At 41.4% G+C, this 23,039-nt stretch overlaps 1 protein-coding gene and 1 pseudogene across 1 annotated transcript; one reads left to right on the forward strand and one right to left on the reverse strand.

The window, feature by feature from the left end:
* The first annotated feature begins 14,932 nt into the window (after positions 1-14,932).
* On the forward strand, positions 14,933-16,471 carry LOC124991341 (sperm motility kinase 4A-like). Its single transcript, XM_047562132.1, has one exon. It carries the CDS (start codon positions 14,933-14,935, stop codon positions 16,469-16,471), a length of 1,539 nt encoding a protein of 512 aa, XP_047418088.1.
* Positions 16,472-18,659: 2,188 nt separating this feature from the next.
* LOC124991342 (mitochondrial import inner membrane translocase subunit Tim23-like) lies at positions 18,660-21,675 on the reverse strand (annotated as a pseudogene).
* Positions 21,676-23,039: the final 1,364 nt, after the last annotated feature.

Consider the following 23,039-nt stretch of genomic DNA (forward strand, 5'->3'; position numbering starts at 1 on the left):
TTATGACCAAAGCCAACCCCATTAGACTTAAGTGATGCTGTCTAGTAGAAATATATTACAAGCTTTATATATAACTCAAATTTTTTGATAGCCACATTTTAAAAAGTAAAAAGAAACAAATTAAATTAGCTTTTCAAATATATTTATGTAATCTAATATATCTAAGATATTATGATCAAAACACATAGTTTTTACAGGCACGGTGGCACATGCCTGTAATCCCAGCGGCTCTGGAGGCTGAGGCAGGAGGATGGAGAGTTCAAAGACAGACTCAGTAAAATCAAGGCGCAAAGCAACTCACTAAGACCCTGTTTCTAAATAAAATACAAAATAGGACTGGGGATATGGCTCAGCATCTGAGTGCTCCTGAATTCAATCCCTGGTCCCCCACTCCCTGACCAAAAAAAAACACAGTCAACATAAATTTATATTTTAACATTCCTTTTTTTCCAAGTCCTAAAAATTTGGTGTGTTTTTTTTTTTTTTTTTTTTTTTTTTTTACACTTATAGCTCATCTCACTTGGAATAGTCACATTTCAAATGCTTGATAACCACATATGGCCAGTGGTTGCCATAACAGACAAAGTAGGACTTTAATTCTGTTTTAGAGTAGAATAGAGATAAAAATGAGCTCCTTATCCTCCTCTGTCTGCTTCTCTTCTTCCTTCAGGATATGCCTAAGGAAGTACATTGCCTCTGTGGCTGCTGACAGCCTTCTTAGGACCATGAGGAGATCCAGAACTGGATTCCTGTGTCCTTGATCACATAACTAAGCTCTGCTACTCCAGTGTCTGCCTACCTCTCAACTCCCAGTGATGGGAGACAATACACCTAATATTTAAGTCATTTAGAGTCTAGCATTCTGTTACAGGCATCAGAAAACATGATAACCTATAAACCTAATCCATATTATAGCCATAAGGAACTATTTCTAATCCTTGTTGTGATGGATTTGTTTGTTGTATCAAAGAAGTGGGCACAAGCCAAACATACTTCTCTTCTAAGCCACAAATTGGGAGAGCCAATAAAACTCTGAGCCACTATTACCGTCAGGTTTTTGCTGTTAAAGTCTATTCTGGCTCATGGTTTCAGAGATTTCAGTCCATGGTCACTTGGCCCTGTTGCCTTTGGATGTGAGGTGAGGCAGCACATCATGGTGGGAGATACCTGGTTCACCTCATGGTAGCCAGGAAACAGAGAGAAAGAGAAAGGATTCAGGCTTCCAATATCTCCTTCAAAGGCATTACCCCCATGGCCTAACTTCCTTCCACTATACCCCACTCCTAACGGTTCCACCACTTACCAATGGCACCACAGGTTGTGACCAAGTCTATGGGCTGTTGAAGGATATACCAGATCCAAACACAGTAGCCACTAATTTCCCTGAAAATTTCTCACTACTGTACTTTCTTTTGTTTGAATCATACTGTAGTGTTTCTTTGTAAAATTAAGGTAACGTTTTATATTAAATACTGTAGAAACAAAAAAGTAAACTAATTTCCTCTAAGCACCGTGTTTCAAAACAAATAAGCTCACCCTTGGATAAAGACATAGTCACAATAAAGCAAAATTAGTTTGGTCCAAATTAAAATCAGTTGGTGCAAACTTGATGGCTTTCTATGAACAGGAAGGGCCCCTGCAAAGTCTCAGATCCAAAAGTTGCCTAGAATTCTGAGAATGCAACGTCCAGTGGTGGTACTTCGCCTGGGCTGCAGTGCTGCTGGCTGTTCCCTGGTTCTTCCTGCAGAGTTACCAAGATAAACACATGTAGATATCGCTCCTTAAGAATGCTCAAAGCACTTACCTTTAAAAAGAATAAAGATCTGGGGCTGGAGTTGTGACTCAGTGGTAGAGCACTTGCCTAGCCTGTGTGAGGCAGTGGGTTTGATTCTCAGTACCACATATGAGTAAATGAATAAAAAGTAAAGGTCTATCAATATCTAAAAAAATATTAAAAAGAAAGAATAAAGATCTTAAATCAACCACCTAAATTTACACCTTAAAGTACTAGAGAAGGAAGAATGACTAACTCCAAAGTCAGCAGAAGGAGTGAAAATAATTAAAATTAAAGCAGAGAAACAAAACAGAATAGAAAATCAATTTTTAAAAAAATCAATGAAACCAGAAATTGATCATTTGAAAATATTTTTTAAAATTGATAAGGGCTGGGGATATTGCTCAGGTGGTAGAGTGCTTGCCTCGCAAGCACAAGGCCCTGGGTTCAATCCCCAGCACAGCAAAAAATAAATAAATAAAATAAAAATTGATAAATCTTTAGCTAGATTGACTAAGGAAAAAAAAATACTCCAATAGCTAAACGAAAGAGGGGACATTACAATTGATTATACAAAAATAAAAATGATTACGAGAGTACTATAACAATAAATTGGATGACCTATGAAGTGGGCCAGTTCCTAGAAACACACCACCTGTCAAGACTGACTCATGATGGAACAGATAATTTCAACAGATCTGTACCTACTAAGGAGATCAAATCATAATTTTAACACCTCCAACAAAGAAAAGCCCACGATCATATGGTTTCACTATTGAATTCTACCAAAACTTTTTAAAAAATTAACATCAATCCTCCCAAACTCTTTCAAAATATTAAACAGGAAAAAATACTCCCAAACTCATTCTGAGGCCATCATTCCCTTGATATGAAAACCAGACAGACAATACAAAAAGTATATAACAATACCCTGGGTGAATGTTGGTGCAAAAATCCTCAGTAAAGTACTAGTAAACAGAATTCAAAAGATTATACTAACACAACTAAGTGGGAATTATTCCTGCTTTGCAAGGATCGTTTAATATATGAAAATAAATTAATTTAATACATCACATAAACAGAATGAAGGGAAGAAAACTACCTGCTTGTCTCAATTGACAAAGAAAAACCATTTAACAAAATGCAATGATGTTCCATAATAAAAAATAGTCAGTAAAATCAGACAAAATTACTTCAACATAATAAAGGCAATGTATGAAAAGCACACGGCTAAACTCATACTCAGTGATGAAGGACCTAAGCTTTTCCTCTAGGATCAAGAAGACAAGGATATCTGTCATTGACACTTCTATTTAACATAGTACTAGAAGTCTTCACCAGAGAAATTAGGAAAAAAAACCAAACAAATGGCTTCTAAATTGGAAAGGAAGAAGTAAAGTTATCTCTGTTCACAGATGACATGATCTGATCTCATATATAGAAAACCCTGCAGAATCCATCGAAAATGAAATTCTCTTAGAATTGACAAGCAAATTCAACCAAGTTAGGAATACAAAAAAAAAAAAAAATATATATATATATATATATATATATAAAGATCAGTTGCATTTCTGTACACTAACAATGACCAATTTAAAAAGTAAATTGAGAAAATAATTCGTTCCATTTACAATAGTATCATAAGAATAAATACTTATGTAAACTTAGCTGAAGAGGCAAAAGACCTACACTGGAAACTACAAGATATTGCTGAAAGAAATTAAAAACACCAATAATAAGTGAAAAGACATTTCATGTTCATGGATTGGAAGAATTAATATTCTTAAGTCAATACTATTCAAAACAATTTACATGTTTAATGCACTCCCTATCAAAATTCCAATGATCTCTTTTCAGAAATTTAAAAAAAAATTCATATGGTATCTCAAGGAACACTGAACAGCCAAAATAAACTTGAAAAAGAAGAATGAAGTTGGAGGTCTCACACTTCCTGGTTTCAAATCATACTCCAAAGTTACAGTAATCAAAACTGTGTGGCACTGACATAAAAACAGACATAGAGATTATTGGACTTGAGAACCCAGAAGTAAGCCCTCACATGTGTGGTCAAACATGTTCAACAAGAGTACCAAGATCTCAACAGGGAAAGGACAGCCTTTCCAATAAATGGAAAATCTGGATATTCACATGAAAAACATAAAGGTGGTCTCTTACCTTATGCCAGATAAAAAAATAACTCAAAATGGATCAAACTCCTAAACAAGAGCTAAAACTATAAAATTTTTAGAACAGGGAAAAAGTATCATGACATTGGATTTGATAATTATTTCTTGAACATGACACCAATGCTCAAGCAAAAGAAGAAAAACACATTGGTTTATATCAAAATTTGAAACTTTTGTGTATGGAAGAAAACAATCAAAAGGGTGAAAGGAACTACAGAGAACAGAAGAAAATAGTTGCAAATTATATATCTGAAAAGATGTTAATCCCATTGAGATAAAGAATTCCTACAAGTCAACATCAAAAACCTAAATAACCAATTAAAACATAGGCAAAGAACTTGAACACACATTTCTCAACAGAAAATACAAAATTGGCCAATAAGTGCATGAAAAATGTTTATTACCCTATACAGATTCAATGCGATTACAATTAAGATTCCAATGACATACCTCATAGAAATAGAGAAAGCAATCATGAAATTCATTTGGAAAAATATGAGACCCAGAATAGCCAAAGCAGTGCTTAGTAGAAGGAGTGAAGCAGGAGGTATCACAATACCAGAACTTCAACTATACTACAGAGCAATAGTAACAAAAATGGCATGGTATTGGCACCAAAATAGACAGATAGACCAGTGGTACAGAATAGCAGACACAGAGACAAACCCACATAAATACAGTTGTCTCCATACTAGACAAAGGTGCCAAAAACAGACAATGGAGAAAAGACAGCCTCTTCAACAAATGGTGCTGGGAAAACTGGAAATCCATTTGTAACAAAATGAAATTAGACGCCTACCCCTCACCTGCACAAAACTCAACTCAAAATGGTTTAAGAACCCTGAAATTAAACCAGAGACTCTGTACCTAATAGAAGGAAAAGTAGGTCCAAATCTTCATCATGTCAGCTTGGGATCAGACCTCCTTAACATGACTCCAAAAGCACAAGAAATAAAAGCAGAAATCAATAATTGGGATAGATTCAAACTAAAAAGCTTTTTCTAAGGAAAGGAAACAATCAACAATGTGAAGAGAGAGCCTACAGAGTGGGAGAAAATCTTTGCCACACACACTTCAGATAGAGCACTAATCTCCAGAATCTATAAAGAACTCAAAAAACTTTACACCAAGCATACAAATAACCCAATCAATAAATGGGCTAAGGAAATGAGTAGACACTTCACAGAAGAAGATCTACAAGCATTCTAAAGATATATGAAAAAATGTTCAACATCTCTAGTAATAAGAGAAATGCAAATCAAAATTACCCTAAGATTTCATCTCACCCCAATTAGAATGGCGATTATCAAGAATACAAGCAACAATCGGTGTTGGCGAGGATGTGGGGAAAAAGGTACACTCATACATAGCTGGTGGGGCTGCAAATTGGTGAAGCCACTCTGGAAAGCAGTATGGAGGTTCCTTAGAAAATTTGGAATGGGAGCTGAAGAAAATTTGGAATGGAACCACCATTTGACCCAGCTATCCCACTCCTTGGCCTCGACTCAAAGGACTTAAAATCAGCATACCAGAGTGATGCAGCTACATCAATGTTTATAGCAGCTCATTTCACAATAGCTAGATTCTGGAACCAACCTAGATGCCCTTCAATAGATGAATGGATAAAGAAACTGTGGTATATATACACAACAGAATATTATTCAGCCATAATGAAGAATAAAATTATGGCATTTGCAGGTCAATGGATGGAGTTGGAGAATATCATGAGAAGTGAAATAAGCCAACTCCAAAAAACCAAAGACTGAATGATTTCTCTGATAACAGGATGATGATACATAATGGGGTGTGGGGGGTAGGCAAGAATGGAGGAAGGATAGATAGTATAGAGGAAAAGGAGGGGTGGGCAGGGGTGGGGGGAAGGAAAAATAATAGAGTGAGACAAACATCATTACCCTATGTACATGTATGATTACACAAATGGTGTGACTCTACTTGGTGTACAACCAGAGAAATGAAAGTTGTACCCCATTTGTGTACACTGAATCAAAAAATGAAAATAAAAAAAGATAGTTCACAGGCTAAGAGAAGTGCTTATAGCATAGAAGTTTTGCCATGTGTGGGACTTTGATGTTTATCATCAAAATCCTTGGTTCACTGTGGCACTGTGATTAGAGAATATAATGCTAAGTTAAATAAGCCACTCCCCAAAAACCAAAGGCCAAATATTTTCTCTAAGTGAATGCTGATACATAATGGGGGGAGGGGAAAAGTAAGAGAAAATGGAGGAACTTTGGATTGTGTAGAGGGAAACGAGGGGAGGAAAGATGGTGGAATGAGACGTCATTACCCTATGTACATGTGTGATCACACAAATGGTGTGACTCTGCATCATGTAGAACCAAAGAAATGAAAAGGTGTACTCCATTTGTGTGCAATGAATCAAAATGCATTCTGCTGTCATGTATAACTAAATAGAACAAATGATAAAATAAAACTGTTTATCACCAATTGCTGTGTCTAAATGCCAGGGTCATCCCTAAAAATCAGAGGTTGAAATCCTAATCCTAAAGTCATGGTATCAGGAGATAGGACCTTTTAGGAGATAATTAAGTCATGAAAGCAGAGCTCTCAAAAATAGGAAGAGTATTCTTATAAAATAGGCCAAGGGAACTCTTTTGTCCCTTTCACTATAAGGACATAGCAAGCCATCCTTGAGAAAGCGGGCCCTTGCTAGGCACCAAACATGCCCACAGTGTGACCTTGAACTTCCCTCTGTAACTATGAGAAATAGATTTCTAATGCTATGAACTACCTAATTTATGGCATTTTGTTATAGAAGTGTAAATGGACTAGGACACTAATCATTAGGGAAATGCAAATCAAAACCATAATAATATACTCCCTCATGCCCATTAGGATGACTACCATTTAAAAAAACATAATAACAAGTGTTGGAAAGGATACGAGAAATCAGAGCTCTTGTGCACTGTTTGTGGGAATGTAAAATGACTCTAAAACTCTTTTACACGCCTCCCACCAAGGGGTGAGGTTTATGTCTCCTGCCTGGAGACCTGGGTAGACTGGTAACTACTTCAAACAATAAAATATGATGGTGGCCATACTATGTGACCACCAAGCCTGGGTGAAAATAGGCACGAGGCTTCTGTCTTGCCCACCGGAACCCTTGTGCTGGAGTCACAAGCTGCCAAGTTATATGTCAACTATCCGAGGCTTCCACATTTGGGAGAAGCACAGCTTCATGGAGGGGACACCTGTATGCACTCCAGCTGATAGTCCTGCTGATCTCAGTGAGCAAGACATCTCAGCCCAGGTGCCAGACTTGTGAACGGGGACTCCCAGTGACTCCAGACCTCAGCATCATGTCCTGCTCATGTCTTTAAGTCTCCCTAGATGAGATATCAGAGAACGTGAAGCACAGGCAAGCCATTCCCCTGTACTCTGTCCTAATTTCTGACTCAATAGGAACTGTAACCATAATTCAATTGATACTTTTCACTACTAAGTTTTGAGGTATTTTGTAATTCAGCAATAGTATTCAAAATAGATTTTGATAATGGTGGAAGCCCCTTCCACTTCCATGCTAGAAAAGCTAATGTCTTTGAGGAAAAGCAGATCTGTTTATTCTAGTTCATGCCAAATGATTGTTTTTTTAAAGGACTAATGCTTAGCAGTGTAACATATAAGGTGGCAGGTTTTATGCAGAATGCACTGCAGTTTGGTTCTCTGCTCAAACAAAACACATGTGAAACAGTGTGTATATTTTTTCTAACATGAGAAAAACAGTATTCCTTGTACAGTATTAAGATAGGTTAAATGAATGGACATTTTTAGACACAAATGTTTTGGTATATAAAAAATCATGTATTTATATGCTGTAAGATAACAGAAATATACAGTTACAATTTATGATATGTATCAGGTACTGCTCTAGACACTTTATATCCTCCTATCCATCCATCCATCCATCTTGCCAACCAAAGGAGATGGGAAAATACAGACAGGTGATTGTCAAAGAAAAAAAAGGTAGATAGAACTTCCCCATCAACCAATTGCTAACACCTCCAGGGGAGGGGAGGAGTCACACGTTTCAACACATGTCATCAGCCCCTCAGTGGATCTTTTCCTGCCTTTTGGTCATGTAGGCATGAGGAGAAAGAAAACCTAAAATTTATAAAGGGGCAAGACACACTCATACCTGAGTCTCCTCCTTTCCAGAGGAATCTCTCTCTTTCTTCCTCTCTCTCTCTGTTCTGCCTCTTAAATAAAAGTTAGTTTTTACTCTTGCCTCAGCATTTCTTGAGTGTTTAATCTGCAACAAAGGGGGATGAGAACCCGATCCTGATCTTCAAGACAGTTATCAGCTGGGGGCTCTGCCAGGATGGTCACTGAGGTACACTCCTTCACACCTCACATCTTTCCAAGGTGCACCTTCTGGTCTCTTACTTTCTTCCTGGAGGACAATAACGGGCACCTGTCACCTGATTAAATGCAGGTAATGCAAGCCGCCATTCTACAAGACTCAGGTGAGAGGAGCCCAGGTGGCTCCTAATCACCTGTCCTGTGGATCAGGCATGTTGGGTTCTTCCAAAGCCATTTCTCACTGTCCTATCCAGGCATGGAGCATGTCAGGCATCAGAATCCCTAATCCCAGTCTGAGAGACTCAGAAAGATAAACCAAATTTTGAAACAACTTTGAGATTCTGCCCAGTGGATCTCAAAGGTTTCTTTCCCAACCTCCTCTCCTCACAGCCTTGATAGGGTATCTTAGGGTGACTGGTTGATCAAGCGGTGCTGTGTGAACACCCCAGTAACATACACCACCATACGAGTTGAATTGCACTCTCCCATGATCACTCCTCCCAAGCATTCTCCTCCTCTCCCCAGTCAGACTCTAGCCCATCAGACTCTTGCCAATCAGACTCTAGTCAGTCAAACTCTAACCACTGAGAGAGGGACATTTTTACATAGCATAGTTCATAAGAAAATGCTTAAGTTCCCTTTGTTTACATATTAGGTCCCCAGAATTCTGTAGGGGTTCTCTCCATTGTTGTTTCTGTGCTTGCTGAGTTTCTTTGGTTGCAAAAAGGGAGGCACTTTCAATTCACTCCTCCAAGAAAAGGACATTAAACATCCAACAGCCACTAGATCTCCTCCTTACTCTCTGGCGATTCCGTTAGCCTACAGGGCAGAGGAACATACCCCACTGTAGGACATTTTTATTTTTTCATGGGTTATCACGTTTGGAAGTTTAATAGTGGCAGGAGGAGATCAGTCATGCTGCTGAACCTGATTCCACCAGGGTCTTTGTCATGCAGCCAACAGGGACACTTGTTCATTCTTGCCAGTGAGACAGCACTAAATCCAACAGAATGAAATAGTGAGAGATGGGTTTGTTGGCTGTCAGAAGCTCATCTAGGGAGACATTCTTATGGAAATGGACTCAGATGGGAGCTTCATTCTCAAGAGTGATGCCTGATTCACCACTAGCCTGAATACTGAAAAAATTGGGATAAGTTCCACCCACAGATGCTCAAAACTGTGCCTTATTTTCTTTTGCTGCCAGGCCTGGGAAGTGACCTAATCACAGTTGAAAAAAGGAGATGTCTTATAATTTTCTACATCTAAACCTGGCCTCATTACCAACTAGGGGAATGGAAAATGATCTCCAGGGGAAACAAACTGCAGCATCACACCTTAAGAGATTGATTTTACAAAAGAAAAAATGGTTGAAATACCCTCTGTGTGAGGTTTTGTCTCTCAAGCTCAAAATAGTAGTTTCCCTTACTTGTTAGCCTTCTGCCAGATCCCTATCTTTCCAAGGCATGCATCTGAAATGTAAGCAACAGAGGCGATTATCCAAAATGAGTTTCAGACTAAAGGAAAAAGATGTCCCTTTTAAATTCAAGCTGCTGTGGGACCTAAATTGCTGACTATCTTATGCTCTTGCACTCCATCACTGGCTTTCTTAATACGTTCCTCCCTGCAGCACAGAGAGAAAAAATAGAATGATCTCATAATACAAGTCTTTTTTACCTTGAGAATCTTTACCTGAGGATTTCAGGACTCTCACATTCTTTAAATATCAGGACTGACTCTACTCTGTCCCAGAAGTGCACTCGATCTGATAAAGATGTTCTGTATCCTCCTTTAGTTAGAGTGACTATGGTCTTGTCCTTGTTTTAGAACTCCTGTTGTTGTTGTTGTTATTGTTGTTTTTAATTCTCTATATTTTAGAGTTCAAGGTTTTACAGTGAATTCACATTGATCCTCTCAAGCTCAAAAACAGTAACTTACCTTACTTGTTAAATGGATATATTTTTCTGATCAGTCTTATTTTATCTAACTATGAAGGTTTTTACACTCTGTCTTTTTTCAGAGGATAGTTTTTGAAGGGTCAGTTCTCAAATACATTGGAAAATCTTACAAAATCCTAACAGGACATGGACATGGTAAAGCTGGGAATAAGTCTGATAGCCATCGAGGACAAGTGGTCACTTGAACTTTGATTTCAATGTCCACCATGGTTGTCAGACTTTACACCTAACATTTACAACTGTACCGTCCTGCCCTATATTTAAGTCATAATGTAAAAGTCTGATAGGCTTTATTTTAATTTCTAACAGGTTAAATCTAATAAACCTGGCTCTAATAAATATCTGTAGTGTTGTTTCCTACCTGTGGAGCTACAAGATCTTTTTTTCCTGTCTGTTTTATGTATGTGTGCATATCTGTGTATTGTATTGTTGTGTCTACATATGTGCTGTGCTCTTATATTATGTACATGGTATTAAAATTGGCCTATAGATAAATGAGCACTCATAAATCAACATTAAATGAGAAATGGACCCAATACCTTTTAAAGTTCATGTGACCTTAAAAAAAAAGTTGTACCTAAATTGGGTAAACAGATGAGAGTAAAGATGTCTTTAAAATTACTAACTCACAAGTTTGTCTAGTTGGTCAGACAATTAACAGAGTATCGGTTTCTATAAAATGACTAGAATGTACTATCCATTGCCTCTAGGATTTTTCTCCCACAGGGAGGAGATGGCTAATACTGTAAACTACACTTGTCTGATATCTTGGTTTCTACAGTTAAAAATGAGTCTTTTAAGTCACATTTAACATCAATGGGATTAATCATAAATGCTTGTTAGAGGAGACATCTGATCAATTAGCAAAGTTAAAGTGTTAAACTATAAACTGCTAAATACACAATCAAGTACTCTTGACTTCTTAAATTCCATAAGGTAATATGTTTAAACATTAAATGTGTTTTCATAAATTGGTCAATGGAAAAGTTTAAGAATACTTTGTGTCCTCACTAAAAACAAGATTACTAAGAGTTAAGATGCAATCAGGTATAATTTTAATACAAAGAGTATAAAAGATTTCAACTGAGTTTCAATTAAAGTACTATAAAAAGTATGAAGTATTTCATCTTATTAAAGTGGAGTAATTTATCTAAATTCAGAAATATAAGGATTATTTCAATTTGTTAATTTTAAGAGGGATCAATATCCAGGAAAGAGATATAAGAAGGTTCTAGGTATGGAAATATATTTCAAAATGAAAGGAGAAGAAAAATGGAGTGTTTCTAGGTGAGAAAGTATTTTCTGTGGTAAAGTAAAAAGTTGTAGAATGTCTTCCTAAATTGTAGAAGGTTTGTGAAGGACAAGTCTCAGAAAGTTTGTGTGTAACTAAGTTGACTATAATTAGTGCAATCAGTTAAAGCTCTTCAAGGTTTTTCCTAAGGTCAAATATTAATATACTGATATAAACCAAAGTTTAATCCTCTATGTGTTAAAGCAACAAAAAGTCTTAAGATATTAATATGGTCTTATCCAACAAGATAATTTCTTTGGTCTGTTAAGTTTTATTCTTCAGAGACACTAGTCTTAAAGGAATTAGGGTTTGTTCAACTCTGGTTAAATAGCAACTGTTACTTAATATTACACTACACTAAAGATTCTGAAATTTTCCTAAAAGCTAAACTTGGTTAATATAAGAACATCAATGTAACTATGATACTGTTACTGACTTCTTTTTATACTAGATATTTTCATACCTTCCAAGTATAAAGTTTAGAAGAGCATATACAATGCTGGCATTCTTCAAACTAAAGTTTGAAGTAGAGATTTGGGATTATAAAAATTGTGTTTCTTGGCTTATAGCTATTATACAAACTCAATATGTTTTTACTCTTACTAAAAATTCATTTTATATTTTTTTGTAAACTTTATGGTCCTTTAGTGCCTTACAAAGTACAACTTCTAATATAACAACCACAGTTAATTTGAGATAGCAGGCCCATCACCCAAAAGACAGAGAGGATATAAAGCTAACTTCTGGTACTAATACTGACCCCAATTAAAAGGAAGGGGTAAAGACATTAAAGTTAAAATTCAGTGCTCCTACTTTGAGACTGGTGAAATTGACTTGCAGGATATTTAAAACAAAACCTTAGAGACTACAGTTAAGGAAGTAAAAGGGTCAAGAAGAAAATAGCCAATATTTGGCTCTTGCCCCCCTGAGGTCAGCTTGAACCCAGAGAATGAGGGCACTTCTCTAAGAGCTTTGCAATCCTAGGTCACATGACCTCTTAGTCAGGGAGACCAATGAGAGCCTAGAGAACAGAAAGCCAACCAGTGTGCATGCTGCAAAGAGGAGGGTTGATGGAGAGGAAAATGACTCTAATGCTTCCAAAGGAAGTCAAAGGGTCAATAAGACACTGACTTACCCTAGCAGATGGCATCAGGGGAGCTAAGAGGCTGCTCCCAAGTTCCCAAGAGCAAGAATGACCCACTGAGGAAACTCAACTCACTCTTAACAGTAGATAGGAGCAAGGTCAATTTGATCTTAAATACCTGACAAGAGAATTATAACCAAAACACAGCCCTGCCTGGGCATTTAAAAGGAAAGACAATGGTTATCCAAATGTGACTTGAGATGTACATTGGTGTCAGCCCCACCAAGAGTAAGACTGGAGGCTATGAAAGAAAGATTCTTAGGAGTGCCTAATAACTATCAAAAGAGACTATCATAGTCAGAAGGGTTTTTTCTTTTAGTGAACTTAAGACCTACAAATTTTCCTCACCTCTTATACAGGTAGACTTGATATATGTTTGCTAATATGATTACATATCCCTAAGTGACAGAAATAAAGGGATCTCTACTAAACACAGAGGTTATGCCAATAAAAAGATATTTTATAAAAATCAAATGACATTAGATATCTCAACTACCTCTTGTGGGGGCATCCATGACATTATAATAAGTAAGTATTGTGTTTACATTCCTGATTACTCTGGCAAAGTAATTAATATCCTTAAGGATTTATATTCCCAAATAGAGGTTAAGTCCTCACTGGTCTTGTCATGGGAACAATGTCTTCATTCTTACACCTCCTGGTGAGAGATGACTGGTTTCCATCATCATCAGGATTTTCATGGACATGTTCCAGATGCATGGTATTTATTTGGTATTAATCTCATTCCCTTCTCATGACTTCTTGCTTCTCTCATAGAAGCACCCAACTCTGAGATAAATTTACAGCCTTTTCTTTCTGAACCAAACTTTTACCACAGACCCCTTGATTGACCAAAAGCATTCCTAAAAGGGAAACCCAAGCTGCTTGCCCCATGTTGCCCCCTACAGCCTGAAGCAGCCAGAGTGGTCATTGCCCATTTCCCTTAAAAAGGATGGGGGAACAATACCAGGGTAAGGGGCAGATATAGCTGATTATGAAAGAAGATGAAATAAGTAGATTGCACTTCCCCATCCACCCGATGCTAACACCACTCAGGGAGGGGAAGATTGTATTTTCCAACTTAAGACAGTTCACAAGCAATCACCCGTGGATGGCTCCTTTATAGCCTTTTGGTCACTTTGGTAATGTAGACATGAGAAGAAAGGAAACCTAAACCCAATAAAGGGACAACACACCGCTACTTCCATGAGCACCAGTTCTGGGTCCCCTAGTGTCTGGAGGAGACTCTCTCTCTCTCTTTCTCTCTCTCTCTCTGTCTGTCTCTCTCTCATTCTTTTAAATAAAATTTAGTTTTTACTCTTGCCTCAGCATTTCTCAGGTGTTTAATCTTCATCAAGGGAGTGAAGACTCACTCCTGAATTTCAGGACTAGAATCACAACCATACATCTAACTGTTCACCCTTCCTTCTTTCTATTCATCCATGCCTCCAGCTACTCGTTTATCTGCCCATCCATCCGTTTGTCCATCCATTCACCCACCCAATCAATTGGCAAAATAGTGCACTAACCGTATTAAGTGAAAAACTCCTAAATGTTAGGTTCCTAAAGCAGGTGCTGGGCATCCAAAATTAAATAAGATTCAGTCTCTGTGTTCTCACATAAGATAGTCCATAGGCTAGGAGAAGTGCTTATAGCATAGAAGTTTTGACATGTGCAGGATTTTGGTGTTTATCATGGCCCCTGGTTCAGTATAGTTTGTGTCCTTATGAGGAAATCAGGTTGGGGTCCTGGTTCAGCTTGGCTTTTGTCCTTATAAGGAGATAAGGTTGGGGCATTGGTCCAGCTTGACTTTTGTCCCTGTAAGGAGATCAGGGAGGGGCCCTGGGTTCAGTGGGGATTTTTGTCCTTATAAGGAGATAAGGGCGGGGGCCCTGATTCAGCTTGGCTTTTGTCCTTATAAGGAGAGAGGGGTGGGCTTGGTTCATCGCAGCCATTGTGAGGGAAATTCAAAGGGCAGGTATATAAGAGAGTAGCCCGCAGGTGGATTTTTGTCCATAAGTACAGGAAGCTCTTGGTGGTGACCTGTCAGACTCCCAGATAGATAGCGCGTTTGGTGGTGGTTGGCGGTTGGTGGTTGGTGGCTGGTGGTTGTGGTCTTGGAGATTGGTTTTTTGATTTGGGGTTTCCCCCCCCCTTTGTTTTTTTGCTTGCTTTCGTTTTTGTTTTTTATTTTGGTTATTTGTTTTAGTTTATTATTTTTTTTTTAGCTAGCATTCTAAGATGGTGTTCCGTTTTAGGATAAGCAGCGAGAGTAGTGAGAGCAGTGTAGAGCCCCAGGGGCCGGGCTCCTATGAGCCGGCCCTCACGGACCATTATGAAGTTCTGCAGGGCATTGGGGAAGGCGGCTTCGCCAAGGTGAAGCTCGCCCGCCATCGCCTCACAGGGACAGAGGTTGTGGTGAAGGTCGTGGCGAAGAGAGTCTGGACCCTCCCCTTCCTGTGTGAACCTGAGCTGATGGCGAGCTTGGACCACCCCAACGTGATCCAGCTCTTCCAGGTCATTGAGACCAACAGGTACATGTACATTGTCATGGAACATGCAGGTGGGGGACATCTCCGGAGCCTCGTCCGGGAACCCGGAGGCCTGGCGGAGGAGGAGGCCCGCAGGCTGTTCCGAGAGATCGCGGGAGCCGTGCGGCACTGCCACGAGAAGGGCATCGTGCACCTGGACCTCAAGCCGGAGAACGTGGTGCTGGACGCCAGGGGCCAGGCGAAGCTCATCGACTTCGGCCTGAGCACCCGCGTCAGCCCCGGGCAGAAGCTGAGCAGGTTCTGGGGCACGCTCCTCTACTCCGCCCCCGAGGTGGCCCTGCGGGAGGACTACGAGGGCCCCCCGGCCGACGTCTGGAGCCTGGGCGTCGTCCTCTATTTCATGCTGACCGGGAGCCGCGCCTTTCTGGCCAACACGGCCCGCGAGGTGAGGCAGCGGGTCACCGAGGGCGCCTACGACGTGCCCCCGCACCTTTCCCAGGGCGCTCAGAGCCTCATCCGGGAGATGCTGATGGTGGACCCCGCGCAGAGGCCCACCCTGGAGCAGGTGCTGGGGCACCCGTGGCTGAGCCAGGGCGCGGAAGCGTCACCCGGTCCTGGCGAGGCACCCCCCCTCCTCCCGGACCCAGCCATTGTCACCACCATGCGAAAGGGTTACGACCCCTACGACATCTGGGTGTCCCTGTCAACTAAGAGGTATGACGACGCCATGGCTACGTATCTCCTGCTCAAGCGCCAGCGCAGCCAGGGCGCAGACTGCCAGCGCCAGGTGAAGCCCGTGCGGCGTCTGGGGCTCGGGCCTCGCCCAGGCCCTGGGCCTCCCCGCACCCTCCTCCCCAAGAGGTGTTCCAGCGAACCTGCCCTTCCCTCGCCCCGGGAGCAGCAGCAGCCCGACGAGGCCAGGCGGACCTGGCAGGAGGGGGGTGGCAGTGCCAGCGTGCCTGCCATTCCCCTCCGCTTTTTCCACGTGGACCCACCCCCTCCCAGCCTGGCCTCCCAGCCCGACCCTGTGCCCAGCAGCCCTGACACATCCCTGAGCCTCAGGAGTGGGGTCGCAGAAGAGGGCAGCTCATCCTCCCCAGGCACCTCCACGGAACAGTCACAGGATCGCATCGGGCGTTGGAAGAGGGTGAGGAGGAGGATCTCCAGCTGCTTCAGACAGCTGTTCTGTGTACCGTGCTTCGGTCCGACAGTGCTCAAGAACAGAGTGGCTCCAGAGGAAATGCCCAGCCAAAACCAGCGGAACCAGCGGACAGCCAGGAGACCCTGAGGTGTGCCAACTGGCTCAGGACTCTGCCCAGGAGCGCATCTGGATCCACCAGGAGTCTCCTCTGCCCCCACCTGCAAAGACGCCTCGTAGAGACTTTTCCCTGGGACACTTCCCTGCCCTGCTCTTGGTCCTTTCTCCTATGCTTTGGGAGGAATTTTTTTTTTTTTTTCACAAATTGTATAATAAAATTGATATTTCAAATCACTAATTGTATAATAAAATTGATATTTCAAAGATTAAAAAATGGCAGTTTTGTTTTGTTTTTAAGAGGCGGTCCTCAGGGCAAAGGCCCAGGCCCTGCAGCCAACCTCTCCAGGGCCTGACCACTGTGCCTCCCTTTCCCATCAGTGTAGATACTCGGCTCACCTTGAGCCTGTGTAGATGGGAACTCATTTGCCTTGGCCTATGTAGATGGTGCCTTGCTCCCCTTGATCTAGGGCTGATGGAAGTTCTCCCCTTGAGTCAGTGTAGACTTGATTCACTTTGATCTGATCATCTTAGAAGGAATCCTTTTCCTGGTCTTCAGGCCCCTCCCTGAAGTGTGAGGGGAGGGTGGGTTGCAGCTGTTGAAGACACTTGTGGCAAGACACTGGAGACTCGAGTGTTCTATGGCTTCATCTCCATGATCCCATGTGCAGGGAAGGGAGAGGTGGGCAGGTGGGCATGTGGGTAGGGCTGGGTCTGCCTGCAGCAGTGGCTGGTGCTTCACCACATGCCATGCAGCCTGCCCACCCCAAAGCTGCTCCTAGTCAAAGCTAAAGGTCGGGGAGAGAGAACACAGGGGATTTGGGGAGCAGAGATGGGAAATCTCAGGGATACTACGTGCATAAAAGCATAGTGCACCCACATGGAATTGCTTTTATCTTTGGATTCTGTTAACAGTGAACTTTGTAAAGTGAAGTGCACACAAAAAGTAAGAAAGTCTCAGCAGAGGAGGCTTTGTGCACCTTCCAGCCCTGGGATCTCTGCAGCTCTGGGACTCGGAAGAGAAAAGTTTTAAATAAAAATACTCCATCATGCTGTTTTAAACATATATGTTATTTATAGGAGTCAGGAGATGAAAGCATGAGTATTATGTTCATATAAGATAGGTTTTTTTTTCCCATTAAATTTATCCAGAAAATTGCTCTCAATCTGTAAAATATGGCTGTGAGAATTCTAGTTTTTGTAGCATTTTGATAGTGACTTGGGTTGAAAGCATTTTAAATAATTCCAAGTTTTATGGTTCAATTTTTTAAAACTTTGTCTTACAATAACATGGCTCCATTAAAAATTTTTGTCCATATCAAAATGTTTCCAAGGATCTCCTGAGGAGTTGGTAAGAAGACAGCTCCATAATGGGCCATGTGCTATTTCAGTGGAAAATGCTGTGTGTTTATCAAGCCCATGGTCATAGAAATAGCAACTGATCTCACAAAATGACAAAAGGTTTTTGTTGAGAATTTTTTTTTTAACACTGCAGACTCTGGACTCCAGACCCTCTGAGCTGACATACCTTGCTTTAACCTCCATGGGCCTCATTTTCACAAATGTGAAATGTGGGCAGTAGTAGGTCCCTCAGAGTGGACTACAGGTTCAATTTATGTTGTAAGTTGGACATTGGCCTAGACCCATGATTGCCACCATCCCACAAATGTTCATGCCTGTATAATTTAATGAATAAAATAACTTTCATGATTATACCATTTTCAAAGTAAGGCCTGGGTTTGGGGAAGTGTTGCGTTTAAGGTTACCTTTGCTTTATGTGATATAAAATTTCCTTCCTGACCTGTCAAAATTACTAAACATGGTCATTTTAATCTGATCAAAATCACTAGAGAGTTAAGAAGATGTGAGCTATTTTTGTGTGTGTGTGTGTTTTATTCAGAACACAGGGCAACATTACATTTTGAGATCATGAAATGAACAAATTTAGTGATGAAGTATTAACAATAAGCATGAACTGAATTCTGAGAGTAGGTGGTTTTTAAGTTCTGGGGGTAGGAAAGAGAACAGGTGCAGGATCTTCTCCAAAGGAGAAGAGAACCACATTACTCAGTGAGCCTTCAAAGGGTTTTACCTTTAACTAAGGTCAAGAAGAAATACCAGTCCTGATCTTTATCACAGCAAATCAGAATCTCTGTAATTTCTCAAATTAATTGTAGGTAGAAGAGAAGGTAACTCCAGACCAATTAATAGGTCTGGATGACTAATGAAGTGTCCCACATTCCTGAGCTGGCAAAAATCTTCGGGGTGACTGTTGAAGAAAGGAGCCTTTCATGAGTTCCCAGTTATTATATAGAGCATAGGAGCCAGTAAGTGTTAGTCCTGCCAGACCACCTAGCGCTACCCCTCTGAAGACCACCTGTCAGGTCACCATGCCTGTCATGGTTCCAGATGCTACTGTGTTGAGGTCATCTTCCACGGCTCGTGTTTTCTCAATGATAACACCAAATGCACTATAAAGAAGAGCCAGAGAACCTAGAGTATTAGCTCAGAGTGCACCTTGCCTAGACACCATATTTGAAATCTGTACATTTCTTGGTTTGGACCAGGCCATGTTCTGGGTTTCCTTCAATCCTAGCTGAAGACCGTTCACTGCCCCAGGTTTATTAGCTCCACTTAGTAAAATAAACTCATCCGTATCCTGCACAACATATCGTGGATCCGCATTTAAATAAGGAGACAGAGATTCATACCAGTTATCAGGACGCTGGCCAAATCCGCATGCGAGTAACCTGCTCCACTGGCTCCGAAAAAAACGGGCCAATCCCCCTGTGGTTTTGTTACCACTTCCACCTCCGCCTTCCAGGGGTCCAGTGCTTGGCAGTTGCTCCGCTGCAGGCGCGAGGAGTCGCGCGTTACCACAGCCTCCTTCACACGCTGACCTCGATGTGAACTATTTTAATCACAAATGGGAGTTCTTCAAAGGCATTTGGCATAATGAATATGAAATTTTATAAAAGATGTATAAATGCTGCAAAAGTAGACTGCAATATTTTGATGATATCAGAAGGAGAAAAGGAAAGAAGGGTGTGTTTAGGATGCACATTTAGAAAAACAAACTGAAGGCTAGATTGCAGCTTGTATGGGTCCTGGGGAGTCAATACACCTAGTGGCTTTGGTCCCGGGGTCCATGTAGTGCTGCACTCAGGAAAGAGCCTCCACATCCTTGGAGAAGGTGGACACAGCAGAGGGGCAGCCTGGGAACGTCTCAGTGGCTCAGCATCTTTCTACCTGGTGCATGTGACTGGGAGTGAGAAGCAGATGAAGCTCCTTGCTCTGTGATATCATCACAGCCCTCTCTGGAGAGTTTTAAAGTAGATGCCACACTTCTAAGAATAAACCATAGCTACTTTCAAGAGCTCCTGGTCATCCCTTGTATATTATGAGCATCCATTTTCAAAGACAGAAGCTTGAGTTCCATGATGGTTTAAACGCTACCTCTTTCCAAATGCTTCTTAGACCACTCCTCACAGGACACCATATTTTCTGTTAATTCACTTCTATACCATCTGCTCAAGCTTCAAATTTGTGTTCCTTAAAATACCCAGTTACTCCAAGTTACTCTATGACTAAGTTATGTCAGAAAAGTCTACGTAGACTCCTTTCTTGGAGAATTACCATTTATATCACTGTTTAGACTATCAGCATTTTCCAGACTTATCAGTCACCATGAATTTATTGCATATTTAGCAGTACTCATGTTTGGGATACTTGATACTTAATTTAGGATTGGCATGTTGATTAAAACAGAGAATGCACATAGTTTCTAATGCATAAAACATAATCAGGGCTCAATAAAGGTAGAGTGATTATTATAATCAAGCTTAGCTAAAGGTCCTACTGCATCCTGGGCAATGCACACAAAAGTAGACTACAACGGGATCTGCCAGCTGCTCTTGGGTGACACTATGGGAGTGGATATGGTCGTCACATCCTTTTTCTCTTAAGTAATTCATTTGGGGTCACTGGATGAGATGATGTGACTCCAGGTAAGTACAGGCTTACTGGGCACAGATGACAGCCTGCAGGACACTGGGGCACATCGTTTTCTGGTGGGACAGGGAGGATGCACCACCTCTGGCACTCAGTCCCAGGTGTGTACACCAGCTCAACCAGGACCCACCTCTGATTCTCGTGGGTCACTCTGAATTGCTTCGATGTCCTGCTGGATAGGATGTAGGGTGTGTAGGGTGACATCAGAGTCCTGGCATTCCACATTGTGACCTCTTCAACTCCCCAGTGCCAGTGAGTCTCAAGTCCCAAGATCTCTGGGCCCTGAGCCAAGGCCCTGGCACCCACCCACCTTATTTTCTAAAGACCCCTGATGAGGCCCAGGAGTGTCTCACAGGAGTCCTTTAGCCCCAAACACCATATCCCAAACAGTCTGCAAGCTCAGGAACCTGCTGCGACTCCCCTGGCTCTAGTCTTTGCAGAAAGGCCAGTGGATGCAATCCTAAGAAGGAGCGCTGTAGGGTAGATGGAGTTTGGTGCGGGTCACGGCTTTGGGCATGCGTGCCCAGCTGTGACCAGTTATTCTGGGCCCAGCTGCTTTGCCTGAACAGAACATGGGTCTGTCAATCCTCAGAACTTTAGGAAGGTTCCCTGCCACTGGTCCAGCCAGTGCCAAGGGTTCCTTCTCAAACTGGCATAATCCGTGATAAGCACCTAATTCAGGAAAGGAGGTAGAATTTTCTGGCCACCATGTTGGCAGCACATTCCAGGCATGATGGGGAGGCCAGAGATCTGATTTCTCACAAAAAGTTAACGATATACATCAGTGAAAATGAGGCCCGAATGGGGATGAAGTTAATCGATAAGACTGCCTTCCTCAGGGATTCTAGGCTTCAGTTTCCAACACTTAACGGTGCGGGATTTTAAAATGGCTGTAGAACTCTTAATACATGCTCCCATAGAGGTGTGAGGTGTATGTCTCCTGCCTGGAATCCCGGATAGCCTGGTTACCACTTCAGACAATAAAATATGACCTCCGAGGCTGGGTGATAACAGGCAATGGGGCCTCGGCCTCGCCCACTGGGACCCTTGCTCTGGAACCACACGCTGTCAGGTTATATGTTCCACTAGCCTGAGGCTGCCACATCTGGGGGAAGCACAGCTGCCTGGACAGGACTCACAGATGCACCCTGATGGACGGTGCTGCTGAGCTCAGTGTGCAAGACAGCGCAGCCCATGCGGCAGGCACGTGAATGGAGACTCCCCATGATTCTAGCTCCCTGTTGTCAATGCCCTCATGTCTTTGAGTCTTCCTAGATGAGATACCAGAGAACATGAAGCAGAGGCGAGTAATCCCCCGTGTACTCTGTCCTAATTTCTGACCCACCAAATCCCATAACCATAATTCAATCAATGTTTTGGAGGCATTTTGTAATTCAGCAATGGTGTCCAAAACAGATTTTGATGATAGTGGAAGCCCCTTTCACTCCCACACTGAAAAAGCTAATGTCCTTGAGGAAAAAGTAGATCTGTTTATTCCAGTTTATGCCAAATGATTCTTTTTTCTTTTTTTAAGGATCAATGCTTAGCAGTGTGACATAAGATGGCAGATTTTATGCAGAATGCACTTGTTGTTTGATTCTGTGCACAAACAAAACACATGGGAAATAATGTGTATATTTTTTAAACCATGAGAAAAACAGTATTCCATGTACAGTATACAAATAGGTTAAATGAGTGGAAATTTTTATACACAAGGGTTTCACTGTATGAAAATAATGCATTTATATGCAGTAAGAAAACAGAAATATAGAGTTACCATCTATTATATGTATCAGGCACTGCTCCAGACTACATCCTCCCACCCACCCATTCAGCCTGCCTGCCAACCAAATGAGACAGGGGCAAAAGACAGGTATGCGATGTTCAAAGAAAAAATAATAATAACTAGCTGGAACTTCCCCATCAGCAGGTTGCTAACACCTCCCAGGGAGGGGGAAGGACTGCACTTCCCAACACAGGCAATCACCCCCTGGATGGCTCTTTTCCTGTTTGGTTATGTAGGTATAAGAAGAAAGGAAACCTAAAATCTATAAAGGGGCAAGACACCCTTACTTCCATGGGCACCAGATCTGCTGCGTCCTCTTCTCCAAGGGTGCCAGATCTGCTGTGTCCTCTACTCTTTGGAGGAGTCTCTCTCTCTGCTCTGTCTCTTCAACAAAATTTACTTTTTTACTCTTGCCTTTTCATTCCTCTGGTGTTTAATCTCCAATACTGGGAGAATGAGGACCCAATCCTGATTTTCAAGACTGGTAACATAACCATACATCTAACTATTCATCCTTCCAGCCAGTCAGGCCTCCACCTACTCGTTGATCTGTCCATCTGTCTATATTTTTCTATATTTTCATCCATCTACCCACCCAGCCAATCAGTCAAAAAAACCATTAATCAACATTAAGTGAAAACTCCTAGGGATTAAATTCTGTACTAGGTGCTGAGCATTCAAAATGAAATAAGGTCCAGTCTCTGTTCTCACTTAAGATAATTCATAGGCATCAGGGTAATATTAGCTTCATAGAATGAGTTTGGAAGGGTCCCCTCCTTTTCTATTTTGTGGAATACTTTGAGG

This window comes from Sciurus carolinensis, chromosome 8, assembly GCF_902686445.1.
Source record: "Sciurus carolinensis chromosome 8, mSciCar1.2, whole genome shotgun sequence".
Taxonomy (NCBI): Eukaryota; Metazoa; Chordata; class Mammalia; order Rodentia; family Sciuridae; genus Sciurus; species Sciurus carolinensis.